Source organism: Ipomoea triloba, chromosome 9 (assembly GCF_003576645.1).
Source record: "Ipomoea triloba cultivar NCNSP0323 chromosome 9, ASM357664v1".
Lineage (NCBI taxonomy): Eukaryota > Viridiplantae > Streptophyta > Magnoliopsida > Solanales > Convolvulaceae > Ipomoea > Ipomoea triloba.
The window spans coordinates 26,210,880-26,229,079 of NC_044924.1; the positions used below are offsets into that span (position 1 = coordinate 26,210,880).

The 18,200-nt window shown below is 36.9% G+C and overlaps 2 protein-coding genes and 1 pseudogene across 3 annotated transcripts; 1 reads left to right on the top strand and 2 right to left on the bottom strand.

Moving 5' to 3' along the window:
* The first annotated feature begins 425 nt into the window (after positions 1-425).
* On the top strand, positions 426-3,483 carry LOC116030730 (GDP-mannose 3,5-epimerase 2-like). Of its 2 annotated transcripts, none has more exons than XM_031273046.1 (7): positions 426-577; positions 1,087-1,497; positions 1,846-1,939; positions 2,030-2,159; positions 2,244-2,376; positions 2,483-2,690; positions 2,982-3,483. In XM_031273046.1, exons 2-7 carry the CDS (start codon positions 1,088-1,090, stop codon positions 3,135-3,137), a joined length of 1,131 nt encoding a protein of 376 aa, XP_031128906.1. In that variant the 5' UTR covers positions 426-577; position 1,087; the 3' UTR covers positions 3,138-3,483. The 2 variants fall into 2 exon arrangements, with proteins under 2 accessions (XP_031128906.1, XP_031128907.1); XM_031273047.1 differs by having other exon boundaries at positions 454-577; positions 1,078-1,497; positions 2,982-3,137.
* Positions 3,484-6,741: 3,258 nt separating this feature from the next.
* Positions 6,742-12,984, bottom strand: LOC116029835 (light-inducible protein CPRF2-like). The gene is made up of 6 exons (XM_031271875.1): positions 12,828-12,984; positions 12,409-12,454; positions 8,137-8,209; positions 7,898-8,023; positions 7,263-7,481; positions 6,742-6,858 (listed from the first exon to the last, which is right to left on the bottom strand). Exons 1-6 carry the CDS (start codon positions 12,982-12,984, stop codon positions 6,742-6,744), a joined length of 738 nt encoding a protein of 245 aa, XP_031127735.1.
* A 1,005-nt stretch (positions 12,985-13,989) lies between these two features.
* On the bottom strand, positions 13,990-16,199 carry LOC116029836 (annotated as a pseudogene).
* Positions 16,200-18,200: the final 2,001 nt, after the last annotated feature.

The window sequence follows — 18,200 nt, forward strand, 5'->3', positions numbered from 1 at the left end:
TCCAATACTACGCTCCATTTTAACAGAGTTAATAGTCTAAATATACTTTTGTTTTTTTTTTTAAATACTTTTGAAAATCAATTTTTGATTTACAAACCTCAATAGTCTAAAAATACTTTTTTTTTTAAACAACAAATTTGAAAATCAATTTTTGATTTACAAACCACCCATAAATGAGTACTAAGTAAAATAAAATTGTTGCTCAGGATTACAGGGGTGAAATTGGGAAGAATGATCAGGATTACCAGTAACAATGTGAGAGCAACCTCTCAAATTCAGATGCTATGTCTGGATTTCGGGTTTGGATTTGGGGATTCAACATTTGTTGGGAAGTAAAATAAAATTGTCAAAAGTAAATAAGGACAAGTTTGGCAAAAACTTGAATGAAAATCAAGCGGAAGAAGTACTAGAACAGCATATAAATTAACGAGTGGTCCGATTCCAGTGCTGTCATCTTCACTGTGAAATACTCTTCAAAAAGACAAAAACAACAACAGATACTATCCAAATCCAACCGGCGGTGCCCAGATTCTGTTATCTATTCCTAGCTCTCTCTCCATCTTCTTGGACTTTCTAGGTAAGAATTCGGCGCCCCGATTTCTGGTGAATCTTGGAAGAACCTTTACGTTCTACTTTTGGATCTTTGCTGTGTTAATTTGTGCGTATATGAAATATATGGGTTTGTGGAAGATCATGTTTTTATGCTTTTTCATATCGTTGTTTCGAATTTGTGGGTATATTCTTCGCTCAGTTTTTGGTAATTCAGTGCGAAGACTTCAAATTGACAATTAAAAAGCTTACATTTTGGTTGGGCTGCCTCATATTTGTGTGTTTTTTTTAGTTTATATAGAATGGCTGAACGATAATGCATTTTTAATTAATTTAATTGTGCTAATTTTGTTTATCTTTCTGCTTATCTTATGCCTTTGCTGTTGAGGTTTGTGGTTAATTCCCAGGACTCTGTCCCTCCCTACCCCTGATTGTGTTGCATATCACTTCTCAGCCTGCTATGCTGTCTTATGAGTTCATAAATTTGTGTTTATGTTTATAGTTTAGCTGTTTTATTGATTGGCAAAGTATCTTTAGAATGGGAAGCTCAGGAGGGATCAATTATGGTGCTTACACCTATGAAAACCTTGAGAGGGAGCCTTACTGGCCCGCTGAGAAGCTTCGTATCTCCATAACCGGAGCGGGAGGCTTTATTGCTTCTCACATTGCTCGGCGCCTGAAAAGTGAGGGCCACTACGTTATTGCTTCGGACTGGAAGAAGAATGAACACATGACCGAGGATATGTTTTGCCATGAGTTTCATCTAGTCGATCTCCGGGTTATGGACAATTGTTTGAAGGTCACCAAGGGAGTGGACCACGTCTTCAATCTTGCTGCCGATATGGGTGGAATGGGGTTCATTCAGTCCAATCACTCGGTTATCATGTATAATAATACCATGATTAGCTTCAACATGATGGAGGCTTCCAGGATTAATGGCGTTAAAAGGTCTGCCACCTCCTTTTAATTTGGTCGTATGATATTTCCCGCAGTCACTACCCCAGGGTGTGCACAGGGTAAACCCGTCAGGAGGTAAACCAGTTTAGGTTGCCCATAGCTGACCGACTCAAACCAATAGGGCTGGGATTCGAACTTGTGGTTACAAGTTTGTATCCTTAGCCACCCCCGCATCTCTTGCACTCTAAATTTCTATTTAGGATTCAAAAGTTCCATATGTACTTTATTAGGCGACCTGTGTTTTTTGTTTGTATTATTTTATATATTATATTCTTCCTGTCAATTAAACTTGGTGTATGGTTCACAGAATGTAAGAATCTAACGTTAAGTGTGTTCCAGGTTCTTCTATGCCTCTAGTGCTTGCATTTACCCCGAATTCAAGCAATTAGAGACTAACGTGAGCCTTAAGGAATGTGATGCGTGGCCTGCTGAGGTTTGTAAAAAATGTTTACCATGTCAATGCTCCCATCATTTGTTTGGAATTAATATTTGTGTTTTTTTTTTCATCTGCTTGGATATTTAGCCTCAAGATGCATATGGTTTAGAGAAACTTGCAACTGAAGAGTTATGCAAGCATTATAACAAAGATTTTGGAATTGAATGCCGTATTGGAAGATTCCATAACATTTATGGTCCATTTGGCACATGGAAAGGTAATTTATTACCGTGAGTGAAATTATTATGATTCTCTTTAAGTCCTCAACTTTGCTGCTTTGAATTGTCTGCTTATAATACAGGTGGAAGAGAAAAAGCCCCTGCCGCCTTTTGTAGAAAGGCCATCACTTCAACTGATCGGTTTGAAATGTGGGGAGATGGGCTTCAAACGCGTTCTTTTACTTTTATTGATGAGTGTGTTGAAGGTGTCCTGAGGTAACTACACAAGTTGAACTAATAAAGTGCACAAGTTTATTGCTGAAGCCCCCGCTAAAATTTTATATAGACTTCTTGCTTTGTCTTGATTGAATTCTCTTCATAGATTGACCAAGTCAGACTTCCGTGAGCCGGTTAACATTGGAAGTGATGAGATGGTTAGCATGAACGAGATGGCTGAGATGGTTCTGAGTTTCGAGGACAAGAAGCTGCCAATCCACCATATTCCTGGCCCAGAAGGTGTTCGTGGTCGAAACTCAGACAACACACTTATAAAGGAGAAACTTGGTTGGGCCCCATCAATGAAATTAAAGGTATGTGCTTTGAATGCAACTTTTGATCCTTAAGAGCGATTCAACTACATGTACAGCATATATCAACTGCAAACACGTAATTTTTGGAGGGTCCAAAATGCAACATGGACCCTGGTCCATGGTATAACAATTGTCGAATGAAAGCCTTGATCCTTAACATTGATTGAATTCTGATCAAAATTGGAACTTTTGCGAGCAAAATTACGGTGTTTAGGATCCTTAATTAGCCATATTTACTTTTCCTTTTGCGTCAACACACAAGTGTTTATGGCTCAGACATAACATCTACAGGATGGGTTGAGAATTACATACTTTTGGATCAAGGAACAAATTGAGAAAGAGAAAACTCAAGGCCTAGATATTTCCAAATATGGATCATCGAAAGTAGTGGGAACTCAAGCACCGGTGCAACTTGGCTCACTCCGGGCTGCTGATGGCAAGGAATAACGTGGTCCTGTTCTCGAGTCAATGTGGGGCCCTCTCATAGCGTAACTGGGTAATGTGGAGTCGAAAGAATCTGGGATGTAACTTATTATGGTGTTTTATTTGAGTAGTACTTGTCGTTTTGGTAACCTAAACTGCTTTGTCCTATGCTTTAAATCAGTTAAGTTTTTCTGTGTAGTCATAAACTGTTATTGCTGGCTCCCCTTGTTCTTGTTTGTCTTGTGTAATTTTGGGTAATATGTTTGCGCTAAGTTGACTAGCAAGCCGGTTGGATTGATTGAAATGGACATTATAACGAGGATAAGAGAACATATTGTTGGTATAATGTTATGTATTCTCAATTAACCAATGATTGTATCTTGAATATGCTGAGTTTGTCTTCATTGTGTCATCTGTAAGCTTCCAGGTTTAGAAGACAATGTATTTGCAGCCTGTTTTCTGTTGTTTCTTATGTGTCGGGCTGGGGCGTGGGACCCTTGGAATTGGGGATTCAACCTTTTGAGAAGAAAGTTAAATCATAGACACATAACATTTAATAAATAGAAAATTAAGACCAAGTTATTCTATTTCTTGTCACTATGAATTCAAATCGCTATTAAAGTTTAGTTTCTCAAAATGACAGAGATGATAACAATTTCCAATTATACATTTAAATAAAATTAAAAGAAAGAGAAACGAAAACCTCAAGGATTGGCAATTGTTATGTCATGGACTTGGGTCCACCTTGTAAGGTGGACTCGGGTCCATATTCACAATTTTATAATTTCATGTTCATAATTTCATACTCGATCAATCGTTATATCGTGGACCACGGTGTACATATCAATGTGCACCCTGGTCCAAAACGACGTCGTTTCAATGTTAGTGGGCGCGGACGCGAATGACTTCAGTGAATTCATTATATCTATAATACACATAATCATTATCTAGAATACACAGAACGTTTGCCTAGAATACACAGAATGTTTATCCAGAATACACAGAATATTGACACAAAATACACAGAACTCATCATCCTAACATTCGAATGCACAAACACATCACAACCTGTGTTAATAACATGGATACACATAATATTGACACAAAATACACAGAACACATCCTCTTTTGATCCCTAAATATTCCATAATCCATAATCATGAACTACTAACTACCAATTGAGCTATATCAACCTTTCATGATCTTTAATTTCTATATATTACATGGTATGTTGTTTATTTATACTCAGAGCAAATTCCACTTTTAGTCCTCAATTATTGTGACATTGTCACATTTAGTTCTATTCTTTTAATTTTATCATATTACATTCCTGACTTTGAAAATTTTCTACTTGTAGTCCTCAACTATTGTGCGTGGCATTGCCACATTTAGTCATATACTTTTAATTTTGTCATATTACATCCATGACTTTGAGAAACTTCCACTTTTAGACTAAATAAAGCTTACTGGTCTTGTAGAATCAAACTTCCATAATCCTCGAATTGGAAAAATAAAAACTCAGCAATACATCGCAGAATGCTTACAATATAAATGAAATTCTTTCGTGAAAATAACTGATATTTTACTACTAAATTCCTGACCTATTTATACTAACTTAAGCTTGGATTCAGCCGTTCATTCGACAAGATTGCGGAGCAAATCTTTGGTTAGCATCCGTCCAAGCGTCGCACGTAGCATCGTCCGCACGCAAAAGCTGAATGTGAATCTGCTGTCTACGTGCATAGTTTAATGAAAACAAAAAGAAAGGGCAATTATGTTAGTAAATGTTGGGCTGCTGAAATTGTTAAACAAATAAAAGAATTAACATATCCATTAAGCTTAGTGTGGGCCAACTTAAATAAAGAAAATGATTAGTCCATTTTAATTGCACCTAGCCCAAAGTTAAATACAATTTTCCTAGTCAAAATATTAAATACTCATAAAGCTTAATTATTAAACTAATTATTATATTAGGATAAAATATAAAATAAAGTTTAAAATAAATATAATGTAAAATAAATAAAACTAATTTATTATAAGATCAATCTAAATTAAATATAAAAATAGTGCTTATCAGTTATAATAATTCTTACCTCCTTTCACGTTTTGCATCCATTTGGTTAGTTCTTTCTGCTTCCCCTGCAGTTAAAAAACAATTAGCTTTTTTCTATTAAAAACTTCTGTACGAGAGTTTTTGTTGTACCTGGAGACATGCGTTTTTTAGAAGATGAGAGTGTCAGTGATCAATTATATAATTGAAACTATAAAAAGAAGGGTGAAATATAAAATCATATGTTGTACTACTCAATAATTTTTCAGCACCACTAACCTTCAAGAGGCACCACGGGTTTAGGATTGAAAACGGAAGCCTCTACTCCTTTTTAGAGAAAGAAGCTAGGTTGTTGAAGCTTAAGGATCCATGCTACTCGACTAACAAATAAGATACGATATAAAACAAATAAATAGAGTTTGGACAAAATTTTCATTTTACCTGAAATGTAGGATACGTTCGAACGAGAAATTACCGTGATTACAGGGATATGATTTAAAATTTCTAGAATTAAGTTTTCTAGATTTCAACAATTGAATGATGCATTTAATTAATATTGGTGGGCGTCGAAAAGGTGATCATGGTGGACGTGCATATCTCGTGCACAATCTCTAATAATGAATGCATCCCCATAAAGCTGCCTCAATATCAAAAAATATAAATTGAGTAAAAGAATATATAACAATACTAACCTTCTTTCACGATTTTCATCCATTTAATTTGCCTTATTTTATATATACTGTAAAATAATGTACCTTCAATACAAAAATAATGTACTTTTAGTATAATAAAAATGTACCTTATATTCATGGTCTACACAGCTATGTGGACCACGGTCCACACAATAATTTGCCTATGTTATTTATTTATACTAAAGCATATATATTGCTCAAAGTACTCTAGGAAGTACTATTTTGGAATATTAATTCCAACACTACGGAATTAATTTTGAATTAATACCAATTTTAGCTTTTAGAATTAATCTCCAAATTAAGTTGTCGGATACAAAGGTTAAATATCTAAAATTATTTTAGATGTTAATGCCATTATATATTGCTATTTATTTCTTCATCTCCTATAAAAAGCTCAGTGTTGGACAAAATTGTTGGATGCTTTTTAAGAACTTGAAAACTGTTGTTTTCTCTCCATCTCTCTCATATGATCAGTTCATATAAATCAAGACCTCAAGGATGAATTTTAGTCCCATTGACGATGCACATACCACCAGTATTAGATGTATTCTTCGTTTCCTTTGCACCTTCACTTCAGCACACCACTGATATATATATATATAACACATTAACACTAAAATCCTAATACATACATGATACCACTTTTCCATATACGCAACCAAGTTACTATAACCAAACTAGGAAAGTACTACAACCCATGATATTCAAAAAGGAACAAATATTTTATTTTTGTCTGAACATGATAACAAAGATATTTTGACAATAAACACAGTCAATACATAAAAACTAACAAAAAGAAACTAGCTGTTTTTAATTGAATTAGCAGCGCGCATGAAGCATAGCATAAAATATAATAGTTTTGGTGGATTAGTGAATCCATCTGATCTCATTGCTTCTCATCATGGAGTGAGTTTGAGTTGATCCCACTGGTGCAATTTGGCAGGTTTTCCAAGCAGCTGCCCTCTCCCTGCATTCTTCTAACTGTTTCTTCAGCCATCATCACCTGAAACAAGAAGACACAAGCAATTAAGGACAATGTTGATTAACCGGAGCTTAACGAGAGAGAGAGAGGTGACCGTTCTTCATTGATGAACAAACTGGAAGGTGGTAAAACAGAATCTGTTTTGGAAGGATATTTCCTTCCTTTTTATACAGGATGGAAGTTACAACCGTCAAGCTAAAGAAATTACAGAATTAGCCCTTCTAGTATGTACATCATTCATCCTCTAATAGACAATACCTATCTCAACACAAAAATCCAATCCAACGAAAACAATTGAATATATTATATTGCTTTTCAATTCATTTTCTTGGCTGATATATATGATTCTCTATTGACTAGCAACCTATACTAGTTAACATAAAATTAATATAATATATATGCATTGAAGTCATATATACTGGTACCTCCATATTGTTCATCCCAGCTGTTGTTGCAGGATAATCCTGCCATGCATTATTGAGCAGTGAGATGTCCAGCAAGTCATTCTGGATTTCAGAATTATAACAAAGGGATTGGTCCAAGTGATTATCAGCAAAAGATGGTATGCTCATTGTTGATATCTCAGGTGGCACAGTTAAATGCATCCCAGTAACTCCTTTTAAGGTTTCCTCAGCCATAGCCACCTGCAATTAAGTAGACTATATAATTTAGTTTTCAATACGCAACTCAAGAGTAAAACAGGCTCAACTTCCTCAACTTTAACAATATCTGCATTGAAACCAATTCACTTCAAGTAGTTCAAGGCCTTAACTCTATTAGGGATGATTCTTCTTTTCATTTCATTCTTAGAGATATAAAAAAAACTTATGAGTGATTTTTCTCAACTATTTTTAATTTGCACTAAGCTATCTGCAAATCAGGCAGCCCATATGTTGGTTAGGCAGTTTGTTTCTACATCTGATTGCTCAGAGTGGCTTTCATACCCTCCCCAGTCCCCATCATCTGTAATGTGTTATTCTCTGATTTGAATTAATGTTATCGTTTATTTCCAAAAAAAAAAAAGAAAAAAAAAGAAAAGAAGCAGAGATCAAAATGTTACCTTTGCTCTCAGTGTCTCATTATCTGCTTCCAAGATTTTCTTGTCAGCTAGTGCAATGCTGAGCTTTAGGCTTATTTCAGTGACATGCTCCCATAAATAGAAGTTTTCAGCTTTCATTTCAGAAACCTAGCAAGGGAAAACAGTTAATTTGTGAGTAACTACTTTACCTTGAATTGGTTAAAGAGAGAGCATCAACTTAATCAGTAACAACAAGAGAATTGAAGTAGCTAGATACAGACCTGTGTCTCCAATTCCTTCAGATGCTCCTTTTTTTTTCTTGAACGCTTTGCAGCTTCTTTATTGGCCAGCAACCTTGTTAAAATAAAATTAAATATTCATTCTTCTCATCAACTAATAACAACCTTACACCGGGTTTGATTGGAGAAAAATTATAATTTCACTCTAACCTAATTTTCAAAGACAGATTATTGGTCCACGCAGTGTTATGTGGACCATAACAAAAAAATTCAATTTTTAATATACTAAATTACATTATCTGTGTACTGAAGGTACATTATACACTATAATGTAGGTTTAGTACTCAGATAATGTACTTTTCTTGAATACAATATATATTGTTAATATATTAAAAGTACATTATTAGTGTACTGAATGCACATTATTTGATAGTATGGCCCACACAATAATTGATTTTGAAAGCAAGCAAATTATTCCTTTGTTTGATTGGAGAGAATTGCAATTCTCTCATTTTCATAAAATTAGAATATCATGCCTCTACTCTAGCAAAAAACTGTCTACATCAATAATTTATGAGAAGGAGTAAAAGTTTGGAGTATAAAATAGGAGTCCAACAAGTATTTTCCGTTTTTCAATTTCATGGTTTTTGGAAAGAAAAATAGATACATTGACACAAAATTACAATTTTCTTTTCCAATCTAAAATTGATGTTTCATTTGATTGCTATAATAAGTATGGACATTTTGACCTTTATACTACTTATTCCCTTTCAATTCGAATAGATACAAAACATTGGATCTAAATTGAAATTTCAAATAGTTTTATTCATATAAATCAAAAATTAAAATTAAAATTTTCACTTTATTCCCACACTATTCCTCTCCTATGAAATTGTAATTTCTTTCCCCCAACCAAAATCCCTGTTAATCTTTAGAGTGTTTAAGTTATGATATCAACAACACCAAATTGGATACAAAAAAGTTGCTTTTTCTACAAGATTGACAATCCATATTCCCTTTTGCTGCTTTTCTTCACTACAAATATATAAATTGAGTAAAACTATCAATGTTATAATAATTCTTACCTCTTTTCACGTTTTGCATTCATTTGGTTAGTTCTTTCTGCTTCCCCTGTAGTTAAAAAAAACAATTAGCTTTTTTCTATTAAGGGTGTGTTTGGAAAGTAGGAAAATGACTTCTGGAAAATGTTTTCTGGAAAATGGGTCATTTTCCGGAAAATAGTTTGATTTCCAGTGTTTGGTTGCATTCTGGAAAACTGTCTTTGAGTGTTTGGTTTATTTTCCGGAAAATGAGTAGAAATGTATATTTATATATTTTTATTATATTGTTTAAAATGTAAAAATATATAAACTAATAATATTTATTATAAATAAAATAAAAAAATTCAAAAAAAAACAGCATTGTCGCTGCTCTGGTTTCGCCGGAAACCAGAGCAAGGTTTGCTCTGGTTTCCAGCGCTGGAAACCAGAGCAGATCTGCTCTGGTTTCCAGCCGGCCCTGTCGGAAACCAGATCTGACGGAAACCAGTCCGCCGGACTGAGAGAGGGGGTCCCTCCCTCAAAAACACCATTTTCTGCTAGGGCGGAAAATGACTTCCGCCCAAATTTGGCGGAAGTCATTTTCCGCCAAACTATGCTCATTTTCCCCAGTCAACGAAAATTGATTTCCGTTGATTGGGTTTTCGAATGCATACCAAACACCCAAAGCCCGGAAAATGATTTTCGGAAAATGATTTCCGGAAATCATTTTCCGGGCTTCCAAGCACACCCTAAAAACTTTTGTACGAGAGTTTTTGTTTTTCTTAGAGACATGCGTTTTTTAGAAGATGAGAGTGTCAGTAATTGATTATATAATTGAAACTATTAAAAGAAGGGTGGAATTTAAAATCATATATATGTTGTACTACTCAATAATTTTTCAGCACCACTAACCTTCAAGAGGCACCACGGGCTTAGGACTGAAAACGGAAGCCTCCATGCTACTCGACTAACAAATAAATACGATATAAAACAAATAAATAGAGGTTGGACTAAATTTTCACTTTACCTGAAATTCGGGATACGTTCGAAAGAGAAATTACCGTGATTAAGGGGATATGATTACAAATTTCTAGAATTAAGTTTTCTAGATTTCAACAACTGAATGATGCATTTAATACATATTGGTGGGCGTTGAAAAGGTGATTATGGGAGATTGTGATCGATTAATGTCCATTCGAGTTGAAAAAATAAGCATCGGGTTGCGTGCTACAATAAATTTCCACGCGTTCTTGACAATATGAGTGTAAAATTAAAACGTTTTTTTGTGCAAGAAGGCTGCTGAAGCTTAAGGATCCATGTTATTCCACTAACAAATAAGATAAGATATAAATCAAACAAATATAAATTTCCAAATACCACATTTCCATTTTACCTGAAATGTAGGCTACGTTCGGAAGGGCAATTACAATTATTCACTAATTCAGCTGTGTTAGGAGCTAAGTAGGGATACGATTAAAGATTTCTACAATTAACGTTTTTTAGATTTCAACAATTGAAGGATGCATTTAATTATATCGCTGGGCGTTGAAAAAGACAACATTGGAGATTGTGATCGACTAATTAATGTCCATTCGAGTTGAAAAAAATATGCACTGGGTTGCGTGCTACAATAAATTTTAAGTTGAAAAAATACGCATCGTGTTGCGTGCTATAATAAATTTCCACAAATACTTGATTATATGCGTGTAAAATTAAAACATTTTTTGAGCAAGAAGACTGTTGAAGCTTGAGAATTCGTGATATTCCACTAACAAATAAGATAAGATATAAATCAAACAAATAGAAATTTCCAAATACCACATTTGCACTTGACCTGAAATGTAGACTACGTCGGGAAGAGCAATTACAGTTATTCACTAATTCTGCTGTGTTAGGAGCTAAGTAGGGATATGATTAAAAATTTCTACAATTAACATTTTCTAGATTTCAACAATTGAAGGATGCATTTAATTAATATCGGTGGGCATTGAAAAGGTGAGCATTAGAGATTGTGATGGACTAATGTGCATTCGAGTTGAAGAAATACGCATCGGGTTGTGTGCTACAATACATTTCCACGTATTCTTGACTATATGAGTGTAAAATTAAAACGTATTTTGAGCAAGAAGGCTGTTGAAACTTGAGGATCCATGACATTCCACTAACAAATAAGATAAGATATAAATCCAAGAAATATTCTCAAAATAAATCCAAGAAATAGAATATCCCAAATACCACATTTCCATTTTACCTGAAATGTAGGCTACGTTCGGAAGAGAAATTACAGTTATTCACTAATTCAACTGTGTTAGGAGCTAAGTACGGAGATGATTTAAAAATTTTTACAATTTACGTTTTCTAGATTTCAGCTATTGAAGGTGCATTTAATTAATATCGGTGGGCGTTGAAAAGGTGAGCATTGGAGATTGTGATAGACGTTTTTTGAGTACTACTGACTCTGTTACAATGTAGTATCTGTTCATAGCTACTTTCTCAACCTATTGAAGCACAACGAGTCAACAGATGCCTCCAGCTACTTTCTCAACCTACTGAAGCACAACGAGTCAACAGATGCCTCCATTGAGGCTCGAATGAATCCACTCCCATCATCCATGTGGGAGTGTTAATCAGGACACCTGGATGCCACTTGACCACAAGGTCTTTGGCGACTAATGTCCTTTAAAGTTGAAAAAATACGTATCGGGTTGCGTGCTAAAATAAATTTCCACACATTCTTGACTACATGAGTGTAAAATTAAAACGTTTTTTGAGCAATTAAGAAAAGTAAAGACCAAGTGGAGAATATTAAAATTTTCTACAATTGACGTGCATATCTCGGGCACAGTTTTGTATAATGAATGCATCCCTGTAATTCTTTTAATTGTTTTACTCAACAATCTCAACCTACAAAAAGTAGAGTATATGTTTAGTTTTCACATACGCAAATAAAGAATAAATTAGAGGTCAAAATGAACATGTGTGTTAGTGAAACGGTCCCAAGTTCTCAACTTTCAATTAAGAAAAGTAGAGACCAGTATGTCTCTCCAATTCTTTCAAATGCTCCAGCTTTACTCGTCTTGAATGCTTGGTAGATTCTTTATTGGCTAGCAACCTTGTCAAAATAAAATATTCATTCTTCAATCCGATAAACTAATAACAACCTTAATCTTTAGAATGTTTGATGATGATATCAACAGTTAACACCAAATTTGATACCAATGTTATATAAATGGAATAAAATAACCAATATAATGTTAGTTATAACAATTCTAACCTCCTTTCACATTTTGCATCCATTTGCTGAGTGGGTTCTGCTTCCGCTGCAGTTAAAAAACAAATGTTTAACTCTCAAGACAACACAAAGAACTTAAGTCCATAGAGGAAATATACGGTAGGGTGTTATTGCTAAGCAAATTAAAATTGTTTCAGGCATTTTTTACTAGATGAGTGTATAATCAGAGCTAGTGTCTTGCAGTGGCAGAGTACCATCACATCATCTAAAGAGCTATTGGCAAAGGATGGTATGCTCAATATAATGTAGCAAGAAAATTTGAAATCACCTTTAGGAGTCATTCTCATGCCATGTTAAGGAAAATAATATTTTCCCTTTTTAGATATGTTGTTGGCAGTGTTGGATTCCTTTTGAATAAATAAAAATAGGTCATCCTATTTTTATTCTTGATCACGCCATACTCAGCTCAAAATTGATTTTACTCATTCCCCCTTGGATGATTCGTAATTCTTCTTCCTTGCATGGAATAATAGGTAGGTCATCCTCATCCTCAACTTTGATCTTCCAAAAAGGCAAGTCATCCTCTTTGAGCTTTGAAGTCACGGTCATCCTCTCCATTTATTTGGCCTTGAAACCAAGTCATCCTCATCCTCAATTTTGATCTTCAAGGGCTAAGTCATCCTCAATCTAAAATAGCCAAGTCATCCTCTTATTTGACTTATGACCAAGCTAAGTCATCCTCAATCTAAAATAGCCAAGTCATCCTCTTATTTGACTTATGACCAAGTTAAGTCATCCTCTTAAAGTCATCCTTCCCTTATTTATTTAATAGGTCATCCTCATCACCAAATTAATTCTTGAGGCAAGTCATCCTCTTCTTTGAACTTCTTACACGATCAAGGTTGACCACGCCACTTTGCTCCATGAGGTCATCCTCATCTCCAAAAATATTTCCCTTGCATGAGTTAGCCTCTAAAATATTTGTGAGAGAACCCATTTGAGGTTTACTTCAATTTTAACTTTTAATTGCAACATCCTCATCTTGAATTAATTAATTCTTCCAAAGAATTAATTCTTGCAATTCGAACCGTTGTCACATTCCAGAATGTCTTCGAGTCTTGATCAATCTTCCAATTCTTCTCAATTTGTAAAGTGGAAGCGAATGACTTACAAGTATAAATTAAAAATTTATACTATTGTAATTTCCACTTAATCGACTAGGCTTGTACTCGGCGTAATCCTATACTAGACTCAAAATAAAATTGGAGGTCTAATATTAGTTCATCAAAACAATTACAATATATTCCTAACAACTCTGACTCTATTCTAGTTGTAAACTGTGAGGTGTGGATTACAATTATTCATCCAATGTTTGCTTGAATCTTATGAATTTAAAGACCTTAGTAACTAGAAGTCAACCAAACATCCAAGTATGTGCCATCCCATAGTCTCAATCTCTTGTGGAACGACATTTCACCCCATTCTCACCATCACTCTTGTATAATACATCAACAACATTTATTATGTTCTATTACATGCATAATTACAGCACATAAATTTGTAGTTAGTCTAAAACAATACTGAGTTAACAATAATGATGAGATAAAGACGGTGGATCGATGATCAATTGAAGTTGAGATGATTTGAAGTGAAAGGCTTGAAGACGTGATGAGAAGCATAAGTCTCTATCAATGCCACCTGTTCTTTCTCCAAAAGCATGTAAACAATCCAATCCCGGTTCCCTTTCGGACTTGGCATTGGCATTACGTAGCCCGATTGCCCTCCCCTCGGAAAATGATACGATCCAAACGCCGGCTTCCCCCACCCAAAATCTATCTGTCTCACCGGAAACCGCTGCCCCGACGACACAATCAACGCCGCTCCGTCACCGCTGCGTGCGCATACTTTCGCTACGGCCGGCTCGGGGCGGTGAGCCTCCACCCAATCAATCAACCCAAGGAAATGTTCACTCGTCATAGCTTCCTCTAAGAACTCGTGCACGGCGGATGCCACCCAAGCCAGTGGATTTTCTCCCAGTTCTTCAATCCTTTTCTCTCCAAATGGAATCGAAAGAACGTTCCCGAAGTACCCTTCGAAGCATTTGCCCTTATTTTGGTCGCCGCTGCTCAAGCTAGTCCTCCCGTCCACCACAATCCCCAACCTGAAATTCTTGAAATTCCGGCGACTCTCCCCTGAGGCAACTGTTTTCCATAGAAAGACACAGAATGCTTCGACCTTGGTGCACCTTGGGTGTTTCAATTTGTCCGCGGCATCATTGTCGGAGTAATCGTTGGCTTGTGATTGGAGATGCCTGATTTGTTCTGCCGTGACACAGTATATTCGGGATATTAAAGATTCTTCATCTCCCGGGACCGCCGGCTCCAGCGGTAGGAGTGATCAAATTGGGACGTACATGTTGGCAACGGAGAGATCGTAATGGCCGGGGCGCCGTGGGAAAAGAAGTGATCGCCGGAAACATGGTAACTGAGACGGTTGCTTCGCCTGAGCTATTTCCGACCAAGATACCAGAAACATGTTGGTTGAATAGGCATCGCCCACCCGATGATCAAACGTACATCCCACCACTATTCCTCCGCATTTCAGTTCTGTAGCCTGTTACATCATATATGTGATTAAATTAGTTTCGATGTCCTTAAAGTCACGACAACATTTTTACATTATTGTCCTATTTGGTAAATAATCAGTCTTGATAGGGATAAATCCCGCTCTACGATTTGCCGACCTCCCGGTCTATTTTCTACGATAGAGTCATAAGTCTTGACCCTCCGGGACTCTCTTCCCGGTCAACCCAGACCGGGCAGTGTTGTGTCCCGGCCTCGCTATAGGCCCTTTAGAGATTCAAACCAGGAACCTCCTAAACCCGCGCACTTAACCATGGGCAGATTGGGCCGACGCATTGACCGGTGCTTGATCGCCACGCGTCCCACATGCCGCCGGACCGGAACCCTCTCCGGGGCACCCATAAAAGACGCATTTATTGCAACCTAGGGAGACTTTTGGCTATTTCCTTCACTTAAGTAGCTAAAGAGACCGGGAACCTCTGACCCACTGTCACGTAGCTCGATTTCGTATAGGGTATTCCTACTTGTACCCGATTCAGTATAAATACAGTACTTTTGACCCATATTTTACTCTATCAAGCCTATCAGTCAATTTTGGCTTATTTGACCACTATTAGTTGTTTGGGTAATAAGATTTTTGTAACTCCAAAATATTAAAATTCAAAAGGCTACTCAAAACAGCCTTTTCAATTAGGTTTTTTAAAAAAAAATTATACCAAACAGCTATTAGCTAACCGCTAATCTATTAAATAACATTCTACATGTTATCAACTAATCATACTTTCTAACCCAATAACTAACACCCATTTACCAAACTGGTATATATTTTACCTGAACGACAAGGACGCCGTGCTTCTTCTTGGGAACGAGCTTGCCTTCAACGCTGTCATCAAGACTATACAAGTTCAGTTTTCTGAGCTCCACATCAGCAAATGCTTGGACGAAATCTACGCCTCGGTTATTGCAAATCAGCTCCGGCTCTCCGGCGAGGTTTTGCTCCACCTCACCGGCCAGCGCATAGAAGGAGACCAGCGCCTCAGACAAGGCCGCCTTGAGAGTATTCACCATCCAACCAAACGTCGCATAATGTTCATCGGTCGTGGTTTGATCCGAAGCCGCCGCAGGTTTCTGGTAACACAAGAAAACCCCGACATCGACCGGAGGAAAGAGCAAGTCGAGGTTGGAATGTGGGAGATAATGCTCTTGCAGTGGCCGCGCCGCCGCTACAACCTCTTTCTTTGATACAGGCATATCCACAGTAGAAGAGGGTGAAAATCAAGATATGAAAGATAGAGAAAAAACAACTCATACTGCTAGGCCAAAGAGGGAACAAAGGAAACCAGCATGGATGGCTGATTACATTTGTTAGACTAAGTCTATTCATAATAGGATAGTATAGTTTAGTCCTAATATATATCATATTAAGAATCATAGTCATAAACATAATAGGAGTAACTCAGTATATAACCACCCTGCATGCCAGGGAAGAGGACACACAAGAATTATTTCAACTTCCATTCTCCTGCTATCTATCTCTCTCTCTCTCTCTCTCTCTCTCTCTGATTTTCCCCCTCTCATTCCGTCCTTGGAGTTCGCATCCACTCAAAGCGGTGCCGGCTTGGTACGAGTTCGTATCAATTGGTGCTTTCATTATGTCAGACAACCAAGCTACAGCAACTCATCCTTGGGAGCAGGCAATTACCGAATTGCAAGAAAATTTTGACAGACAAACTGTTACAAACCACCAACTCATTCAAAAACTCATCAACTCTGTTTCACGATTGGAAACGATGGTAACAACCAATATGAATGCAGTAGTGCAACCTCAAGTACAGGGAATTTTAGGACCTTCACCTGATACTCATCTGCAGCCATCTATGCAGACGGAGAATGGTCAAGGGACCCAACGATCTGTGCAGACGGAGAATGGTCAAGGGACCCAACGATTTCATATAAAACTTGAGTTACCTCGCTTTGATGGTTCAGACCCTCACGGTTGGGTATTTAGAATTCAAGAATATTTTGATTTTTATGATACACCCGACACACAGCGTTTGCGAATAGCAGGATTCACAATGGAGGGGAAGGCTTCTGAGTGGTATCAATGGATGAAGAAGAATAGATTGTTAACCACATGGAAGGAATTTTTGCAGAATGTCACAAAGCGGTTCGGTGAGTCTCGTTTTGAGGATTTCCAAGGGAAATTGTCAAAATTGACACAGCAGACCACAGTCACTGCCTATCAAGCAGAATTTGAACGATTAATGAATAAAGTTACAGGGATTGCAGAACCGATCCTTCTTTCCATGTTCATCGCAGGGCTTAAACCACTTATTCGACGAGAAGTGCAGATGGCACGACCAACAACATTGATGGAAGCTTTTGATCTTGCTCGAGAATATGAGGCAAAATTGGAGGAAATTCAGGCTGAGTTTCAACCAGTTGCACGATCACCCTTAAGGTGGCAACAACGCCAAATACCACCTGCAAACACTACACGGTCAGCCCCAGTTATAACACAATCATCCGTCCAAGACAAAAGGGAGACAACAACCTTAGCTTTACCACCCTCAACTCAATCAACATCAAATCTTCCCATTAAATGATTAACACCTGCAGAGATGCGGGAAAAACGAGAGAAAGGTATCTGCTATAACTGTGACCAACGCTGGTCAAACAACCATAGATGTCGAACCAGATTTCTGATGCTAATGGGGACAGGAGATGACGATATAGAAGATCCACTCTTCCAGGAAGACACCATAGTGCATGGGCAAGATGACATAATCTCAGGAGATATTTCTAGTCTAAACTCATTGGCAGGCCCAGGTAATCCTAGATCGCTTAAACTTTTGGGGGAAGTTAATGGGCAAAAATTAGAGATTTTAATAGATAGTGGTAGCACCCATAACTTTGTGCAACCCAAAATTGCGGAGCAATTACAGTTACATGCTTTGAAGGTTACACCATTTCGGGTATATGTTGGTAACGGAGATTCTCTAGCTTGTTCCCACAGTTGCAAACAAGTACCATTGACACTACATGGCACTGAATTCTTAATAGACTTCTTTGTGCTTCCAATTCGAGGCCCGGACATGGTGTTAGGAATTCAATGGTTACGGGGACTGGGAAAGGTTGAGCATGACTATGCTAATATGTCCATGCAGTTTGAATGGAAAGGCCAACAGGTAAAATTGCAAGGAAATCACTCATTGACACCACAGGAAATAACTCTGAATCAGTTAGAAGCTC

What these genes read in the sequence shown, in the direction of transcription:
- LOC116029835 (XM_031271875.1), bottom strand. Translation starts at nt 12,984, where the DNA reads ATGGAGAGGATGACCGTGACTTCAAAGCTCAAAGAGGATGACTTGCCT. An exon ending in ATGAGACACTGAGAGCAAAG is followed by an intron (nt 7,482 to 7,897) that starts GTAACATTTTGA and finishes ACTTAATTGCAG; the next exon opens with GTGGCTATGGCTGAGGAAAC. An exon ending in CTGGGATGAACAATATGGAG is followed by an intron (nt 6,859 to 7,262) that starts GTACCAGTATAT and finishes TTCTTGTTTCAG; the next exon opens with GTGATGATGGCTGAAGAAAC.
- LOC116030730 (XM_031273046.1), top strand. Translation starts at nt 1,088, where the DNA reads ATGGGAAGCTCAGGAGGGATCAATTATGGTGCTTACACCTATGAAAAC. An exon ending in GTGATGCGTGGCCTGCTGAG is followed by an intron (nt 1,940 to 2,029) that starts GTTTGTAAAAAA and finishes TTGGATATTTAG; the next exon opens with CCTCAAGATGCATATGGTTT. An exon ending in CCCCATCAATGAAATTAAAG is followed by an intron (nt 2,691 to 2,981) that starts GTATGTGCTTTG and finishes TAACATCTACAG; the next exon opens with GATGGGTTGAGAATTACATA.